We start from the raw sequence: 20,157 nt of genomic DNA, 5'->3' as shown, positions 1-20,157 counted from the left end.
TGATGAACAAGCAAGAGAACTATGTGATGAACAAGCAAGAGAACTCCATGATAAACAAGAGAAGATAACTCCATGATAAACAAGCACGAGAACTCCATGATGAACAAGCAAGAGAACTATGTGATGAACAAGCAAGAGAACTCCATGATAAACAAGATAAGAGAACTCCATGATAAACAAGAGAAAAGAACTCCATCATAAACAAGCACGAGAACTCCATGATGAACATTGAAGAGAACCCAGTGATGAATAAACAAGAGAAGAGAACTCCGCCGATGAAACAGGCAACAGTTGTCTACACACAACTTACAACTATACTTAAACTTAAACACTCTCGGTAGAAGAAACTAAAAGAAGTGAAAGTGAAGTTTGAGTTATCCAAGTTTCACTGTATTTATATACAAGTATCAACCATTTTAAACCCTGGTTCATAGCTGCAATTTTATACCTGAAGTTCAAGCCAGGCCACCCTTATACTCCATTGGTCAAGACCTTGAAGAATCCGGGCTATGACAGCCTGTTGCTTACTGAAGTCTTTGATATCATCATGCTCACTCTCCGATGTCGGTCGTCGCCTGCATATCAGCTGCACCAGTCTCCATACCTGTAACAAACGTCCACGGTTACACCCATGTTTGTTTCACAACAGAAACAACTCCAGCATATTTTCAGCTCCTTTTTGAACTCTATGTTTTGTAGCGCAGTCACACCTAGCGTGAATAAGGCTTGTGCTAAAATTATCATATGTCTCGGGTACATGAGAGCATGAGTGAAATTATGTACCTCATGTGAATCAAGAATACGATCCTTCAAAAGGTCCTTGTCGATGAGAATAAATTTTTCTCTAACCCAGTCTTCCTGACAGATATCCGACAGCACCTATAAGACGGACAATATTACTCAAACATGCCTAATAAAAAAGTCCAACTATCACAAGGTAGTGCAACTTATGGATTGTTTAACAGTACAAAAAGTCAGATATCAGAAGCATACTACTTGCTGACACGTGTCACCATGACACATGCTTAATCGTAATCACCTGTGCGGCATGCCGCTCAATAGATAACTTGCTATCCTTTGCAGGTCCTTCATCCTCTTCATCAGTAATATCATCAAGTAAAGAGGCAGCAAATCGGTTGTCTCTCGCTCTACTCGATGAATTGGTCTTGGCTAGCATAAAGATGGCCTAGAAAGAACAACACCACCTTCTAGCCTGAACAGCTGGAACTTCAGGAAAAATGATTTTAACCTTGACGGTTTACAAACAATACTAGATATATTATACTGTCCGAAGTCATGACTGGAGGTTAGAAAAAAGATTGCTTCACACAGGTCTTGAACTCACACCTTTATGCTTTGCCATCCAGCGTGCTACCACCTAAGTCAATCATTCACCTTTTATTGCATTAGAACTATTGGTCATATACCGTAGCTAATCTATGCGTTTTATCAGCAGATGTGGCGGCCTCTTGCAGCGCATCAGACTGCCAGGGTACTAGTGGTTGCTATGAATTTAGTTGTGTTGTCTTTAGACAAGTATAACTAACTTTGGCCAGATGTTTGGATAACAAAAGCTGATAGAGAGGGTCTTTTAACAAACCCTAATTGTTCTACATTGAGCAGGAATCAAAATAATGATAGAAATAACAAATAATTACACCAAAGGAGATGAATCCTATTTTATCGAATGTTGCACTGGCCGAAATGAGCAATTAATGTTTGCATTTCCATTAATAGGTCACTATTTTGTCAAAAAAGATGCTCAAATGATTATATCAAGGTAAAAACAAACTAAAAGATGTTTGAAAATGTAACCTTGAGAACGGCTAGCAATGGATTGATTTCTATGCTCCTATTGGCTGCTGCGAGAAGGTGAATATCACACGAGCTCTTTATGTAAGCTGAGCGATGGAGAAGGCCCTGGCTGAGCTGTGTGTCTGCCTTGAAGATACGTAGAACTATCTGGAGGGTGAGACGTGCACCTTCCTCCCCTGATAACAGACAAATATGGCAATCAGACAGTTGACCACCATAAGACTCGCAAGATTGTTCACAGCCTTCTGAAAGAGATGACATGGTAGATATTGTAAAGGTTTACAAAGGTGATAATGGACATGCTTTAACTCCTTGACCCCAGACAGCCGGCAGGCATTCCGGTTTGTAAACATTTGTAAACATGATTCTGTTTACAAATGCTGTTTCCAAGTATAACAGCGCATACCAGTAAAATCAATTCTTAAAGCAATAGACCAAAAATTTCACTTCTTTTTTTCACCGTTTTTGAATATCTCTACTAACTACCTCCGTCATTATAACAATTTTAGTGGGATGATATGACGAACAGATTTGATACGACTCAGGTGTTGAATGCATTAGACGATAGTGAAGCAGATGAAGAATTTCGATACTAACTATAATTTTGCTGATGATTTCGACTCTGAAAATGATGTTGAACTGTATGATATGATGATACTGTAAACATTTCCAACATTTTTATTCGTTTATTAAAAATATTGTTTTCTATGACATTAACAATGTATTGTTAGACTTGTTTTTCCAATATTTTACCAAACATCATTTGATTATGAATGGATTTAGATACATATATACGTATATATAATGAGATTTCAAAATGTTCTACATTAGGCAAATTGCCAAAAGGATGCTGACACACATTGATGAGGACGGCCAGGGTTCAAAGGGGTAACAGAGCTTTCTATATGCCTATTAGATCACAAATGTGTAAACCATAACAGCGAGCAGGTAATATCCAGAATTATTGATGTCCCTCCCTTAGTTACCAGAAAATTGACCACAACTCCCTCTAGCAGTTATCATGTTACTAGTTGGGTCGCCATCCTAAGAGCCCAGTGCGAGCTTCACCCAGTCAAAAAATCAGTCTAACATACTGTTAGCCTTAGCTACAAGAGACTACCTTTAGTGACAGGACGAGTGAGAGAGAGCAGTGCCACCTGAAGCAGGTCATTCAGAGAGAAGCAATGCCTTGCGACGAGCACAGAGCAGAAAATGGCAATGTTATCCAGCTGTTGAATGGTCATTTGTGAAACCTATGAAAACATTAATTGCGCAAAATGTATCTGGGTCAGAATACACTGAAAGAGGTTCAGAAGCTGGAATACAAGTCAACATTCAAACTAAAAGTTTAGACTACACTAGACACCCCCTATGGGTATGTCCCAAAATATTTTTGTGCCTTAAACCTGGAGGAGTACCAATGAAAACCACTTGAAAAATTTTCAGACAGAGATTGTTTGATTAGAAGTTAGTTTTCATAGAAGAACAACGAACAGACAAAGACAAATTATATATATGTAGATTTATAGGTAACATAATTAAGGTAACTACGGTAAGTTGCGTTTAACCTGAGCCATTTTGTTTATCAGTTTGTTTCCAAGTTTTCACCTGAAATTCTTATGTTTGGGCAGTTCCTTAAGGGCAAGTAGGCAAGTGTATTTGGTAACATGATATGCACTAAGTCGTTTTTTTTAACCGGAGAGACTATTGACTGTTTGTTCCAAAGAGATACATGGATTTGCTATGTACTCCAACAAAACTCTCTAATTAGAAACAAGTGCCAAGGATTGCAAATAGCCTAAGTGTCTAGTGCAAGTAGCCTAAGTGTCAAGCATTGCAAATAGCCTAAGTGTCAAGTGCAAGTAGCCTAAGCGCCAAGCATTGCAAATAGTAAATTTCCAAGTCTTCTCAGCCTGCAGGTCTGCACAACAGCTCGACTTGTAAGGATTGAAGAAGAACAAGAAGGACTTACATTGAGAACTTGCAGAAGCTCGGTGTAACCGAGTTGGGTAGAGCTACAGCACAGAGTTTTCAGCACTCCCAGCCAATCAGAAGAGAGGTGACTGCAGTAGGCTGTGAACTCAGAGCACATGAGTGCTATCTCATTCACCCTGTGTATGGAAGCCAAGAAGGTCATGTAAATACATTAACATCGGACAAACTTTAAAATGGATACTCAAGAGTGGGACAGCTAAAGTGATGAAAGAATTGACTTAAAGAAAGTAGAACGTTACAAACTTTATACAGAAAGAACTTTTTTATTTTTTGATTTGTGACGACTGATTTTAGATTTGCTTCCCTCGGTCTAAACAACATAAAAATGTTGCCTACTGATGCCTACGCACCGATTCATGTATGCTCATTCATGCTCAATCACACTCAGCTTTGATTAGATTTGTTTTACTTTAATCTGGTGTCACTAATCTATTAATTAGATTTAGCTAAATGGTTTAACACAAATTTATTAGATACCATTGTATAGAGCACAAAATTCTGCATTCATTAATATATATTGTTGACAATAGGACGAGTTGGAGGTTGGAAGCTCCTATAGAACTTTGCAAACAACTCAAAATAGGAGGTGGTCTCATAATTTTGCCCAGCTCTGTATATGTATATACACGTATTTATTAAATATATATATTTCATTATCACTTAACACGCGGTGTCGTTATTATATAGTCTTGTGAAAGGTAAAGGGACCCAGCAGTTTCCTTTACAGCCTAATAAATATTTAACTATGATTATATTATCTCAGACAAAGTTATACAACTTAAAATAAATTCATATAAGTACTTGACATATACGAAACTGCCATCGCTTGGAAGCTTAAAATTATTTAGTTATCCGAGTTGTTAGTCAGCCACATGCCTCTAAAGACAAAGGTATGTAACTGTCATTGACCTGGGCTATTGCAAACCGCACAAGCGTGACAAACCTTTATTATAAATTACAGTAATTATTAAATTATTACACATGATGATATCTTACAGGTTACAGGACTGTCAGGTTACTGGTGGTTGTAAATTGTTCAATGTGAAGATTACTCCTGACTAAAATAAAATTGTATACCCCAAATGATTTTTATAAAATGCACCGGCCCTGCCACTGCCACAACTACTTCATGGGTTTAGAGGCTCAAAAAGACTAGGTACTTGTTATAGTGCAACATATACTATATAGTGTTATAGTGAACAAATGCTGCAGCTGTGCTAGAATAGCTACATACCTGTCAAAGCTTGTCAGCTCACAGATGGAGACCAGAGCATTGCAAACGAAGCTTGTTCGGTCTTCCATCATATTGTGACTAAACGGGGCACCAAATCGAAACTTGTAAATGCTAAAAACAAACCAACGGTGATAATGTGCAACCAAGAAATACGAATGCAAGTTTATGCGTTTCACAGATGTGGAGGCCGACAGTTGTAGTATACCTATTTAACACATTTTGTGTAAATTATAGCATGATCTTTTTACCAAAGGCTGGACAGGTATCACCTTACTTCAACTCAAAACAAAAATGAAAACCTCGAGATGTTAGAATGTTTGCAACACAATGATTGTACGAGTTACATAAATAGTTGAAGAGGTCAATGTCGGGCTGACTAGACCATGATAAGTAACTGGATGAGAATTGTTGAATCAGCATTGGCTAATTTTTGCTGTCCACTAGTACATCTTTGAAGCCAATATGCAGCTGAGAACAACTCCCCATTCTTCCAATCAACCTTTCAACTTTAAAATATTTATTCTAACATCTTTAAAGGCTTTGCTGAGATTCCTATTAATACATCCATAAGAATGGACTTATTGTGTATTGTCCTACCAAAACCACGACTGACATTTTTGATGGCAGCATTAGCAAGTAGATTGACATAAGGCGGTACTTCTGATTGTGATGGTGACACCAAATGAGATGCTGGCACTTAGAGCAGTGCAGGTGCCTCCGGGCAGCACTGCGGAGAGCATCAAATAAGGAACGAGCATTTGCAGTAGGTGACAATGGTAAGGAGGAATGACGAAGTAAGTAAATTGACTTACAGTAATGCTTAAAGCCGCGATACTAAGCGCACCGTCTGCTTTGAAAAGTCTGCTTACAGGTTGATATGCAACAAAATTCACATTACAGTTATTTGTTATCAACAGATTCACCATGTCTTATTCCGCTGTGTTGTAGGTGAAAAATATGTGGAAATGTGATTACAAGCTCTTAAAAGCAAACAGTTAATCGCCGCCATCACGAAATTGCCGTAGATTAGAATCCCTTTCCAAAATGGCTCAAATGGGACGTAAATTAAACAAGATGGCTTCTGTTTACACTTTCATGCAATCTCATTCGTTGAAATATTTTCACAAATATACTTCTCGCGTTCAATAAAACTATGTCTATTGTCCTTACACATCTATTTCATCATCATTGTAATGCTGTCATTTTGAGCACTGATATCTCAAAACCGACTGTAAAAATACGTTTAATTTTTTAACCTTAGCTCGAAGGAGTGCATATCATCCTCTGATATACATGACGAGCCTGTTGGTCATCTGTGATAGTCGAAAAATGCTGCAGAATATGTTCGCGCTGTTTGGCAGGAAGTATGGGACGCATGATTAGATTACGACTAGATGAATAGACCCAACCGAAACTGTAAAGTAGCGAGCATCCATATTTGATACAGGCTTTTCTGTAGAACCCGAAGTGTTTGTCATAAACTAGTGCTACCAGAAGTTTTATATTGAGCCTTTTATTGGCCTTTCACTTTACATGGGAACATCACGCGTCAAAACAATAACCAAATCGTTTGACTACGTCAGAGAAATAAATTGATTCCCATCTACGGCGGTTTCATGAAGGCTTCGATTAACTGTTAGTTTTTGAGCTTTTAAGAGCTTGTAATCACATTTCCACATATTTTGCACCTACAACACAGCAGAGTAAGACATGGTGAATCTTTTGATACCAAATAACTTTAAAGTGAATTTTGTTGCAAGTCAACCATTAAAGCTGCGATACTAAACGCACCGAACACTCCAAGCATTAAAAAAATCCAGAGGGCCAAACAAGGTTACAAAACAACTCACTTGAAGGTGTGGAAATAGTCAATCATAAAATTTTTTTTCCAGCATCCAGAAGACATGCCAGCTGGAACAGTGCCACACAACAACTCCTGAATCTTGCTCGTCACCATCTCAAATTCAGCGTAAGTCTTGCTCGCCTGTGTAAGTACATAATGACAGGCAGAAGTTAGTAAAGGGATGGAGTGCGATAAGAGACACTGATATGTACATGCTAAGGAAATGTGTAGGTGATATGAACTGCTCTCCTAGCAAATTATACAGCATCCATTTTGGACAACGTTTATGTTACACGTCTGTCTCGAAGGTCTGTCGTCTGTCTCTGAACTCTCCACGGTACATTCAGCACGTCGTACATTGTAATGTTACATTTTCTTGCAGATCATAACCACAAAATGCACTAAAGTTATTGTAGGTAACTATAGTTACTAAGATTAACATATTGTATGTTACTATTTTTTAATGATGATTTTGATGATTTTTACCACAAGGTGTTTGCATTAGATAATTACTATGGGTTTCTATACCACTCTATACGATATTTTCGCCTTATGATGCCAACACTGAAATGAACTAAGATCATATAGGCAACTGTATACCAAACAATTTTTCATTGTAATCGTAGCAGTACAAACTATATTTAGCCATTACTTGCTAATGATTTCACATTTACATTTAGACACCTTTACAGTTTTATTTTTCCTCCTAATTTATTTAAACAAAACACTTCTTTCATGATATGAAATTTAAAAGTTACAGTTGTTTGAAAAAGGTTAAAAACCTTTACAGTTGTTTAATTTTTTCTCTTAAGTCATTTGAACTGCACAAAAAACACTTCTCATGGTATGAAGTTTAAAAGTTAAGAATCGTAAATGTTGTATACCGTAAAACCTCTAATTCTAATCTTCCTCTATAATAACGATCAATTGGAGGTGGCGTTCAAATAGAGGCTGGCATTGTATTTTTCAAATGGCTCATCAGAATTTTGGAAAGATAAATTTAGCTCTTTTACGGGCGTAGCGAATGTCACCCGTATTTTGCCCTCTTTGTTCTGTGGAGCAATATTAAACCTTTTGAATACAATAAATTTGCGAACTTACCTCCAACTCGTCAGATATCGTTTAATGAATGTGCATCAAGAAACTGAGAAATATCTTTACTAGTTGAGATCTATTGCTTGCAATTAACCTACGATGATATTATAGCCTGTGTCCTGCTTGATGTGCTGGCTGTAGCTAGTCTCTACTTTAATATAACAGACTACTAGCTAGTCTCTACTTTAATATAACAGACTACTAGCTAGTCTCTACTTTAATATAACAGACTACTAGCTAGTCTCTACTTTAATATAACAGACTACTAGCTAGTCTCTACTTTAATATAACAGACTACTAGCTAGTCTCTACTTTAATATAACAGACTACTAGCTAGTCTCTACTTTAATATAACAGACTACTAGCTAGTCTCTACTTTAATATAACAGACTACTAGCTAGTCTCTACTTTAATATAACAGACTACTAGCTAGTCTCTACTTTAATATAACAGACTACTAGCTAGTCACTACTTTAATATAACAGACTACTAGCTAGTCTCTACTTTAATATAACAGACTACTAACGAGTTTTCGTTTTAATGAGGCATTTTATTAAAAAACCTTTAATTTTTAACAATTTCTTGTGCACAATATAAAATTTGAGTAATTTGGCTCTACACCTGAAGATGTCGAAAATGAAAAATAAAAATTGAATGTAAAAATATAAAATGTTAATAATGAAATAAAGATAGAAACACACAAGTTTACCTTCCACTTAGTCTAAGTCAGGGCATTCACTGCTTATGTTTAGCACCACAATCACTTCTCGGTGAGTTATTTTCTGCATCAACAAGCCTACTGCCAACATTTTCATTCATTTGTTTTCACGGCGCAAAAAACAAAAAAAGCTATTTTTTTTAATTACTTCTTTCTTAACTTCTTCCATTTTTCTTATATAATGCTTTTTATTTCTGTGCATTCGTCTCTCAGATTTATTATGAAGTTAATAATGTTTGGATTTTGGAACCAATAAACAAATTGCTGGGTATACTTATGGAAGATGTTATTAATCACATGATCGTTTTTGTATATAAGTAGATCTCAGAAAAAAAAGTAAATTTGAGGTTTAATAGTGCTAGCAAGATGTAGTGTATTTCAGTAAAACATTCGTTAATTATTCTGTTTCTCTAAAAATGGTAAGAGTATTTTGCAACTAAATTTTGCAACATTCCGGATTATAACAAAGGAAACACTCTCATTACATCTACTCCAGAGGTTACCTTTACTACATAAAAGTTCATAGATCATTACATGGCTTAAAGTTGCTCCTTTCGCTAGACACTAAATCTAGAGCATGGAAGTCTATAGGTAGGCGATCGAGTGAGACGCGCCTTGACACTCCCCTTGGCTAGACGTACCTTGACATCACCTGAGGCCTGGTAAAGTACCAAGAGGAAGTAAAGAATACATCGCTGGGCGGAGCTGCACACAGCTGCTACTCTCAGATCTCTCACCATCTGTACCATCCTGTATACACATGAGATGGCCTTGAAAGGGCAGTGAGCTGGTAGAGTTGGACCACCATGTGGTTAAACGTTCAAGTATATTGCTTCTTGATTCGTCATTATTGGCCATATTTGGAAAGTTAGTTAAAGCGCATCAGTTGTGTGCAGATGTTATAACAGCCAACCAACAATATCAAGTGTAATCATCTAATCATTCTATCTTTCACACTAGTCAATTTTTTCTGAATGACACGTCCTGACAGGTGTCTGACAATATGTCATTTAGACTACTTTTATCCAATACAGTTTTGTTCTGAAGTACAGTGGAACCTCGGTTCTCGAACACAATCCGTTCCAGAAGGTAAAAACCGAGTTGTTCGAGATCCGAAACAGGTTTTCCTATTAGAATTTATATATGTAAGTTTTAATCCGTTCCAAGTCGATTTAACAACCTCGGTAAATTATTTTTTAACATTTTACACCATAAACTGTACTGTAGACTGCATACTATAAATAAAAACGGGTAGATATAGATCGTGTTTAACTTTAATAAAAGATTTTTTATCTATGAGAATGAAAAAAGAAAACAAAAAGTAAACACTTCATATGCTTTGCTCTTAAAACATCAAAAACATTAAAGGTTACGATGCAATACAAAAAATTGCAGAAATTAATAATAAAACAGCCAAAAAATGCAACAGATCAGTTACAACAAAAATGGTGTGAAAAAGAAAATAGAAACAGCAATGGCACGTTTACTTCACATCTTTGAAGAAGAATCCTCCTCCAAGACAATTTAGGGTAACTCGACTGGAGGAGTTGTGTCCCTAGAAAATCTCTTAGGTAGAGGCGACGTCTTCCCAGATGGCTCCTTTTTGTAAAGAATTAATGATGTGAAACTTCTCCCTTTTTAGAACCTTCCTAAAGTGGTTCATAACAACGTCGTTAAACGTATAAACATGCTGTTTCCGGAACTGTTCCGAATGTTTAATTCAAATGCGCATGGTCCAGTTCGGTCGAGAACCGAATTTATGGTCGAAATCCGAGACGAACAAATCTCAAATTTTTTGGTCGAAAACCGAGTTGGTCGAGAAGCGAAGCGTTCAAGAACCGAGGTTCCACTGTATGAGTATTTCCCAAAAGTATGCAGGTCGTGCATGTTTGAAAATGTACTTTAGTTGGATCATTCCATACTTATACGGCTGATGTCAATATTACAGAGCTGCATCCTAATGGAATAAGATGATTGATACGTTATAGATTATGACCTTTAATACAAACTCATATTTACATGACAAGAACTTGAATGGCACATACTCACTGATTAATCAGCTAATCATAGAGTTTGCGTACAAAAAAAATGTTAGCTTACCCATTGAATAGCTGGAGAGAAGCCTGAGGCATGAGGAGAAGAGAGGGAAGATGGCATCTCAGCAAACCTACACAATAGACTGTGATGTGCTGCGTGTACTTGCCCGCTAAAATGGGCTGCTTGGTCTCCACCTCAATCTCTCTTATCTTGTAGTCAACATTTTCCATTTTGGAAATAAGCTGTAAAAGAGAAGATAACTCCCAGTCTCCGTTAAACAACAGAAGAGATGAATGCCCGAAGGAGCCAAGTTTCTAGACATAATTATTAAAGATAACTCCTAGACTGTACATATGACTTATATAGAGCACCTTGTTCACACCTACTCAATTAAACAAGGCAGAGAAGTAATAAACCATTTGTATATACCTAGGGAGACTGGGCCATCCAATTTACCTGCACTGCAAACCACCTGTCGGTTACCTGTCACATATTTCATAAGATACGATAACAACAATACCAACATGGCGTCATTACAATGTTTTCTCTTGCAATAAGCAATATCGAAGTCGATTAAATAAACAGAAATGTGTGTTCAAAAGACCAGATAAACACCTTGGCGCAGAAGTTGATCAAAGTTGTTATGTTCAATGAGCTCTCCATGAGGTCAAGTATGAACATGATGTACTCGACGAGAGGTACATGTGAGTAAACAGAACTTGGCTTCGTCACAAAGTTTTCAAACATCTAAAATAAATACACAAGTATGTTACAGGATCACTTCTGTCACAGCACATGACAGTATATGTGTCATGATCACAGAAACCATGGTTAAGTCGGGATTATAAGATTTAGAGTTATCTGCATTAACAGAAGGAGAAAATTCTCACAATTATTTTGCAAAAAAAATTTTGATTCTAGCTTAATTACAACAGATTTTATGGTCAATAAACTGAATGCATGTTTACCATCAGTGCGAAAACCTAGTTCCGAGAAAACTGGTGTTAAAGTCTGAGAAACGAAGACCGATGCACAGTTTTGTTTGCATTTCAAAACGTCATAGCAACCAATATTAAGAGGTTGTGATATTTATCTAGATTTCTGTATTTGTATCAAAAAAATTATGCTGAATTTAAAAATCTAAACAGATTTTGGCTGGTTGTCATAGAAATGGCTGTATATCTATAAGAAAATGTATTACCTAATTTTGCAGATATTAAAAACGGCTTGGCAGTGCTGGGATATTGAGCACAACCGTAGTATGATCAACAAAATGTTAAAAAATAATAATAGCAGTAACATATTGCACATCATTGGTCACTTCATACTTTGATCTTGCAAATTCGAATAATTTTTCTTATAATCAAATCTTATAAAATCGAATAATTATTCTTATAATTAAATATTGTAAAAATCTTATATGAATGGTTAAGAATATATCATGGTCATTCCCTTTACTTACACTGCTTTTGGCATCAGTTGGAATACCAAAGTACTCATTATAAGTGTCCAAAATGTCAGAATTATCCCTCAAATCGGCAAAAAAGAAACGATTACGTTTTTCGGACGCCATTTATCAGTACTTCCTGTTTAGCATAGCAACGGTTTTAAGGGGTTTTTCCGAGGTTTTAAGACATTTATTATCTAAACTGACTTCAAATTCAGAAAGATCACCCTTTGATTAGTCCAGAAGCATGTGTTATCAAAATCCTTACTAAAATTATAAATTCAGTTAGTGGAACTTTAAAGTCGAATAACTCAACTTCGTGATTTGCGACTTAACCATGGTTTCTGTGACCGCGACCCATATATCATACTCCCTGTCAGCATATAACAGTATTACATCATATTCCCTGTCAGCATATGACAGTATTATATCATACTCCCTGTCAGCATATCACTGTATTATATTCCCTGTCAGCATATGACAGTATTATATCATATTCCCTGTCAGCACATGGCTGTATTCCCACGACCAAACACGAGCGAAGCGATTGGCTGGGAGATTTATGATAAATGCATGTGCACACAACTCCCGAAAATTATTCATTAACAGCCGTCGCAAACCCTTGTACCAAAATTTCTTCAACAAATTTAACCATTTTTTTGTAGAGTCGTTAAAGTATAATAACGATACAAAACACATATAAACCTATTTAAATATGTTACCAAGTCTTTGAAAGGTTACCGTAATATCCTAAAACTAAACCAATCTAATCGGATTATACATAAATAGACAGATTAATTTAGACAAAAATCGTCATTAAAACTTGACAAGCTTTTTCTAATCAAAGTTAAGATCGACCAACAAAACGCCAATAAGGCCGTGCGACAAATAGCAGAACTATTAAGTCATGCGCATTTCACGAGAAAAACATGCACATTCCACCAGTCTATCGCATTGTCTAATTGCCGAAGGTTTCTGTAATTAACGTAAAAGTACTGAAAATTTATCATTTTTTTGCCGATTCTACGGGACTCTGACATTTCGGACACTTATAATGAATACTTTGGTAATCCAACTGATGTCCAAAGCAATGAAAGTAAAGGAAATGACGATGATATTTTTCTAACGATTCTTACAATATTACCTATAAAATTATTACAATATTTAATTGTAAGAATAATTATTTGATTTTATAAGATTTAGTTATAAGGATAATAATTCGAATTTACAAGATCGAAGTATATAGTAACCGATGATGTGCAATATGCTACTGTTATTATTTTCTAAAGATTTTGTTGATGGTACTATGGCTGTGCTCAATATTGCGGTACTGCCAAGCCGTTTTTAATATCTGCAAAATTAAGTAATAGGCCTACATTTTCTTATAGATATACATCTATTTCTATGACAACCAGCTAAAATCTGTTTATATTTTTAAATTCAGCATAATTCTTTAGATATAAATACAGAAATCTAGATAAATATCACAACTTCTTGATATTGGTTGCTATGACCAATGATATACAGCCCCCCAGCAATATATATAATTATATATATGTATATTACACAGCAGCTTGCCACTTTACTTCTAATATTGCATTTCTCCTACTGCAGGGAGAGATATAAACATACAATCCTTTCCTTTCACTAGTGCTGTTAGTTGTACATAATAACACCCAGTACATTACAGCTACCATTGCAGCTACCATTGCAGCTACCATACGACTGTATTATATCATATTCCCTGTCAACATATCACTGTATTATATCATATTCCCTGTCAGCATATGACAGTATTATATCATACTCCATGTAAGCATATCACTGTACTATATCATACTCCCTGTCAGCATATCACTATATTACATCATATTCCCTGTCAGCATATGACAGTATTATATCATATTCCCTGTCAGCATATGACTGTATTACATCATATTCCCTGTCAGCATATGACTGTATTACATCATATTCCCTGTTAACATATCACTGTATTACATCATATTCCCTGTCAGCATATGACTGTATTACATCATATTCCCTGTAAGCATATGACTGTATTACATCATATTCCCTGTCAGCATATGACTGTATTATATCATATTCCTATCAGCATATGACTGTATTATATCATACTCCCTGTCAGCATATCACTGTATTATATCCTATTAGTATTATACATTACATATCACTCTGACTGCAGCATCAAAAACCATGTGTAAGGTAAGATAAAGCCGTGGTCACACGATGGCCGAACCGACTTAGGTTTGGTTCGGAGGTTGTTTTACTTCGGTTCGGCTAAGCTTCATGTCACACGGCATCCGGAGTCACTTCGCTTCCTAGATACCATACGCATGGAGACAGGACACTGTTTCATTGGTAGTTTTTATGTATTTGAGATAAATATTTCTATTGTGAACAAAAAACTTTGAGGAACAATTATTAATTATAATTACGCAGCAGATTTATCAGAAGATCGTTCAGCTGCTCAAAATAAATCGATACAAAGATTTTGCCAACCCTTCCCATCAACAAAATTATATTTTTTGTTAACATATGAATGTTTTTCTATGCTGAGTACACAACAAACAAAAATAGTCTTTATCATAGTCCTGTGGTTTTACATAAATAAATCAGTCAACGATTCTTCATCAGGATGAGTATGACACATTACTTCTATTCTACACGAAAGGAAATCACAACCATTCTCTTACATTTATGCATAACTTAAGTGCAACATCTTACATTTATGCAACACAATCACAAGTCCGGGTGAACCTTGTCGTAAATTGCTTCATGTTGTTTATTTAACGAAATAAAAAGATCGTCCCATATATTTTTTAACTTTGCTCACACCCACGTAAGGAGAAATGTGACACGTGCTCGCTAAAATTTTAAACAGCCAATAAGAGCAAGGGTTCGGCCACGAAATTTCGAGCAGGACCAAAATGGTTCGTTTCGGCCAGAAATGTCTTCGGCCGAACAGTTTACAGTTTTCAGCTGACAGCGACGTCGTTTTGCGTCGTTTAGTTCGTTTCGGCTCTCGTGTGACCACCCCTTAAGCCGACCCTTAACACTCACCTCTAAGACGTGCTCCATAGTGCTGCTGGCAATGCAATACTGGTCATAATATGCGAGGGCTTGAAACCTGCCTAACAAGCCATCCAACTCAGTGTCTGTTCGCGCTTTCACTTTGCCTAGAAAACATTAATTTACTAGTTGTAACTAGTGACAGATTATGCTATAGCCAGCAAGAATTCACAGTTTACTGCACTGTGAAATGGAAATGAAAATCTCAGCATAAAACAAATACAAATTTAATAACTATTTAAATGTTTTTAGCATATAGTCACTGATATGACTAAGCGGATAGTCACTGAGATGAGTAGCGGATAGTCACTGATGTGACTAGCATATAGTCACTGATATGACTAGCGGATAGTCACTGATATGACTAGCGGATAGTCACTGATATGACTAGCATATAGTCACTGATATGACTAGCGGATAGTCACTGATATGACTAGCGGATAGTCACTGATATGACTAGCGGATAGTCACTGATATGACTAGCGGATAGTCACTGATATGACTAGCGGATAGTCACTGATATGACTAGCGGATTGTCACTAATATGACTAGCAGATAGTCACTGATATGACTAGCGGATAGTCACTGATATGACTAGCGGATAGTCACTGATATGACTAGCAGATAGTCACTAATATGACTAGCAGAACTACAAATAAGTTGAATGATGAGGAGTTTGATTCCACAAAACAAAAATAAAATGTTATAATCGTTGTAGGTGGTGAATATAGTTACATACAGAGCGCCAGTGTTACAGTTCAAAAGCAGTGGTTTAGTACACTCAAGTCACTCTGTGAAGTATTCCTAGTCAAATGGTTATCGATGCAAATATTTACAGAGTCAGATAGTAGCAAGGCTAAACAGTAACAGGGTCAACCAGTTACAGTCAATTACTACCAGGATCTCATAGTAACAAGTACAAATGGTAACAGGGTAAAATTGCGACAGGGTCCAATAGTAGCAGGGTCAAATAGTTGCAAGGTAGAATATTTGGAGAGTCAAATAATTGCAAGGTCAAATAGTTAGAGGGAAAAACAGTTCTTTGCTATACGATTGCGATTCAGGGTCAAATGGACCCGCCGATCCACTATGCATTCAAATACAGACAGAATCCACAGCACACAATACTTAGTCACTGTTAACAGAACCTAACACAGCCAAAGGGATTGTAAAAAGTCATTACCATACTCAGAAAGAGAGAATAATGGCAGCTACCAAAAACATCCTAATGCTGCCTGGTCAATATCATTTACTGTGTACTCATTTACAAACTAAAGAATGGTGGAAGTCTCTGCCTATGCCATGCAATGAGGCACACCCGTGAAGGAGCTTGAAACCATTGTAAATTACAAGGCTAGAAATCTACACAAGCAGGCTAAAGTCTTATGAAATGTATATTCTATGCGATATCAAATGACATTCAGTAATAATACAGAGATTGTCAGCAATAAGCAATTACAAAAATATTATGTAACCAATTTGATATTCAGGTTTTTAACTTGTGTAAATTTTAATATTCGCTAGAAACTGATAATGTTAATAACTTAATCCATTGCATATTCACTAGAAACTGATAATGTTAACAACTTAATCCATTGCATATTCGCTAGAAACTGATAATGTTAATAACTTAATCCATTGCATATTCGCTAGAAACTGATAATGTTAATAACTTAATCCATTGCATATTCACTAAAAACTGATAATGTTAATAACTTAATCCATTGCATATTCGCTAGAAACTGATAATGTTAATAACTTAATCCATTGCATATTCACTAGAAACTGATAATGTTAACAACTTAATCCATTGCATATTCGCTAGAAACTGATAATGTTAATAACTTAATCCATTGCATATTCGCTAGAAACTGATAATATTAACAACTTAATCCATTGCATATTCGCTAGAAACTGATAATGTTAATAACTTAATCCATTGCATATTCGCTAGAAACTGATAATGTTAATAACTTAATCCATTGCATATTCGCTAGAAACTGATAATGTTAATAACTTAATCCATTGCATATTCGCTAGAAACTGATAATGTTAATAACTTAATCCATTGCATATTCGCTAGAAACTGATAATGTTAATAACTTAATCCATTGCATTTTTAGACTGTAAACAATACAAAATGCTACTAGCAGTTGGAGTACTAACTACTTACCTGAATCAGAAATATGCAGCACGTCTATTGAGCACTTTTTGCTAAACAACTTCTGTAGTTCTTTGCCGACCTTCCTGACCTGCTGCTTGCTATTCTCTCGTCCTAGAAAAGATAAGTATGCGTTCATAAAAGGCTAGAGAGAGTGGAATCACTGAAACACCACTAGCTGAAAGTACAAAACAATGAACAACTCTACTGACCAACCTTTGCCCACACCAAACAGAACCACCGATCTCTGGTTACATTCATGAATGAATTCATCTTCTTGAGGAATAGGAAAGTGTGTAACATACTGGAGATGCCTCGGTTGATGAGTCGGCTGTCAAAACCAGCATCTGTTGTTGAATTTAATCGTGAGAGACAGTTCTCACACTGAGTAGTTTGCTCAGGTTAGACATACGTGTACATGTACATAGTAGCCCATAGTGTGCAGATACAAATATACATTATAATATTATATACATTATAATATTATATATATTATATATACTATAATATGTAATATATTATATATAATATTATAATATATAAAATATTATATGTAATATATTATATATAAGATTATATTAAAGAAAATATTATATGTAATATTATATAATGTAATATACAACATTACATATCATAATATATATTATACATACATATCATATACTATGTAGTACAAATCAGATAGAAATACAGTGTGCAAGATATGCTGCTCAACCCAGACTTCTTGTATGAAAGCTCATAGACACGCAGAGCACTCTATAAGACTGAGAAAAATAGTTGATAGGCACAAATTTAAATTTAGGTTTATGATACATCTAAATAGTACTGTTCAAGACCTGACAGTGAAACATCAAAAACGAACCTGAGCAATTTCAGACGTAAAAGGGACAGGAGGAGGCAACTCTGACAAAGATGTGGTTATAGACATTCCGGAAGATATAGGTTTTTCATCTTCTGATTCTAAAATTTCTTTGAGTACACTCTAAAATAAAACTCTAAAATGAACGCTTGATCATCAATTTAAGCAACAAAATAAAGTAAACGTAACGCAGCATTGTCAGGGTAGCAGATTTTGATACATACCTCTATGTTTATATGCATACCTCTATGTTTATATGCATACCTCAATGTTTATATGCATACCTCTATGCTTGTATACATACCTCAATGTTTATATGCATACCTCTATGTTTATATACATACCTCTATGTTTATACACATACTTCAATGTTTAGATGTATACCTCAATGTTTATATACATACCTCAATGTGCTACGCTTCGCTTAAAGAGCATGACGCAATATTTCTCCTAACACTGGTTCAAGTTATAATAACAGCTCTTATTGTAGCTCTAGCTCAAGTTACTCAAATGCAATGGGTAAAGAAACTCGGCCAACTAAAAATAAATTCTCTATGCAAGAACATTTTTTATTACCCGTGCAATCTGGCATTGCCCGGGTAATAAGAAGTCTTTGCACAGAAAATGTATTTTTATTTAACATATAACAACACTTACCATTCTAACTTTCAAACTACATATCATGAGAGGAGTGTTTTGTGTAGTTGAAATAAATTAAAAGAAAAAATAGAACAACTGTGAAGGTGATTAAATGTAAAATAATTAGCAAGCAATGACTACAATAAAGTCGTTTTTCTATGATATTAATGGAAAATTACTTGGTATACAATTATATGATTTTAATTCGTTTCAGTGTTGCAGCAAAAATATCGTATAGAGTTGTATAGAAACCCATAGCAACTATCTAATGCAAACACCCCCTGATAAAAATGATCAAAATTTTAGATACCTACTGTACATATTAAAAATTAGTAATAGGACAATATGCTAACCTTAGTAACTATAGTCACCATCAGTAACTATTGTATTTAGTGGTTATGATCTGCAAGAAAATGTAACATTACAATATACTACCTGCCGTATGTACTATGGAGAGTACTTACCTTCGAGGCAGACGTATAATATAAACGTTGAAATTAACTTAAATGAAGTTAGCTTACTAAACACATACTTAAAGCTAAGTTTTAGTATGTATTTTACTAAACTTCAACTTTGTCATCGCCTAAAATTTTATCACTTACATGTATAAGTTTCTAATTCGTTTTTACTATAACTTATAACGTTGAACTAAAATGGTGAGCAGCTGGATCTCTTTCTGGCATTGCGGGAGAGATTTCGGCGAATAGCATATCATCATTTTTGTTGTTTCATTGCGATCAGTACACCAACTGCCAAAGTTTAATTTTTTGAAACTTTTTGTTGATATCGTATGGCAGATAGAATATGGACAAAAAATCTTATAACGGGGCATCGTGACCCGAGGGCGCAGCGTATTAATTAATAATTGAGCGTGTGCAGTCGCGAAAAAGGTATACAGTATATAGTGAGAGCGATGGGGAATGGTAAGAACAGCTTAGCCTTGTAGTTAGGTGCGGGTGTAGGCAAACTTGCGGTTACGATTTTCGTGAGTTCAAATCTAGTACGAAGTGCATTGTTCCTTCCTAGATTTTAATCGCTATAGCTGGACAGACATATGACAGACCAACTTTGAGATTTATATAGATTGCATAACAATTCAAAATATATGAATAAAACTTTCAATTTCCCATGTATAACTCTTTTACTTTGCAATCTATCACTGCTGCAATCCAACATTTGAGTGAAGCATTTTGAAGTCCTATATCTCTGTTTTATGACAGACAC

The 20,157-nt window shown here is 35.6% G+C and overlaps 1 protein-coding gene across 1 annotated transcript in view; it reads right to left on the bottom strand.

Moving 5' to 3' along the window:
* LOC137397623 (mediator of RNA polymerase II transcription subunit 12-like protein) overlaps positions 1-20,157 on the bottom strand; it is a 64,081-nt gene that overhangs the window by 25,998 nt on the left and 17,926 nt on the right. The window contains exons 14-28 of the mRNA XM_068083917.1: positions 18,298-18,417; positions 17,652-17,766; positions 17,448-17,549; positions 15,266-15,381; positions 11,353-11,484; positions 10,801-10,979; positions 9,342-9,450; positions 6,895-7,028; positions 5,045-5,155; positions 3,788-3,926; positions 2,936-3,068; positions 1,816-1,991; positions 1,040-1,186; positions 784-879; positions 449-604 (exon numbers count right to left, since the gene is read on the bottom strand). Coding sequence (XP_067940018.1) covers positions 449-604; positions 784-879; positions 1,040-1,186; positions 1,816-1,991; positions 2,936-3,068; positions 3,788-3,926; positions 5,045-5,155; positions 6,895-7,028; positions 9,342-9,450; positions 10,801-10,979; positions 11,353-11,484; positions 15,266-15,381; positions 17,448-17,549; positions 17,652-17,766; positions 18,298-18,417 — 1,965 coding nt within the window. The remainder of the gene's footprint in view (positions 1-448; positions 605-783; positions 880-1,039; positions 1,187-1,815; positions 1,992-2,935; positions 3,069-3,787; positions 3,927-5,044; positions 5,156-6,894; positions 7,029-9,341; positions 9,451-10,800; positions 10,980-11,352; positions 11,485-15,265; positions 15,382-17,447; positions 17,550-17,651; positions 17,767-18,297; positions 18,418-20,157) is intronic.

The sequence above is a fragment of the Watersipora subatra genome, chromosome 5, assembly GCF_963576615.1.
Source record: "Watersipora subatra chromosome 5, tzWatSuba1.1, whole genome shotgun sequence".
Lineage (NCBI taxonomy): Eukaryota > Metazoa > Bryozoa > Gymnolaemata > Cheilostomatida > Watersiporidae > Watersipora > Watersipora subatra.
Note: the sequence above shows the minus strand (reverse complement) of the source record. Positions and strands in the feature narration are given on the sequence as shown.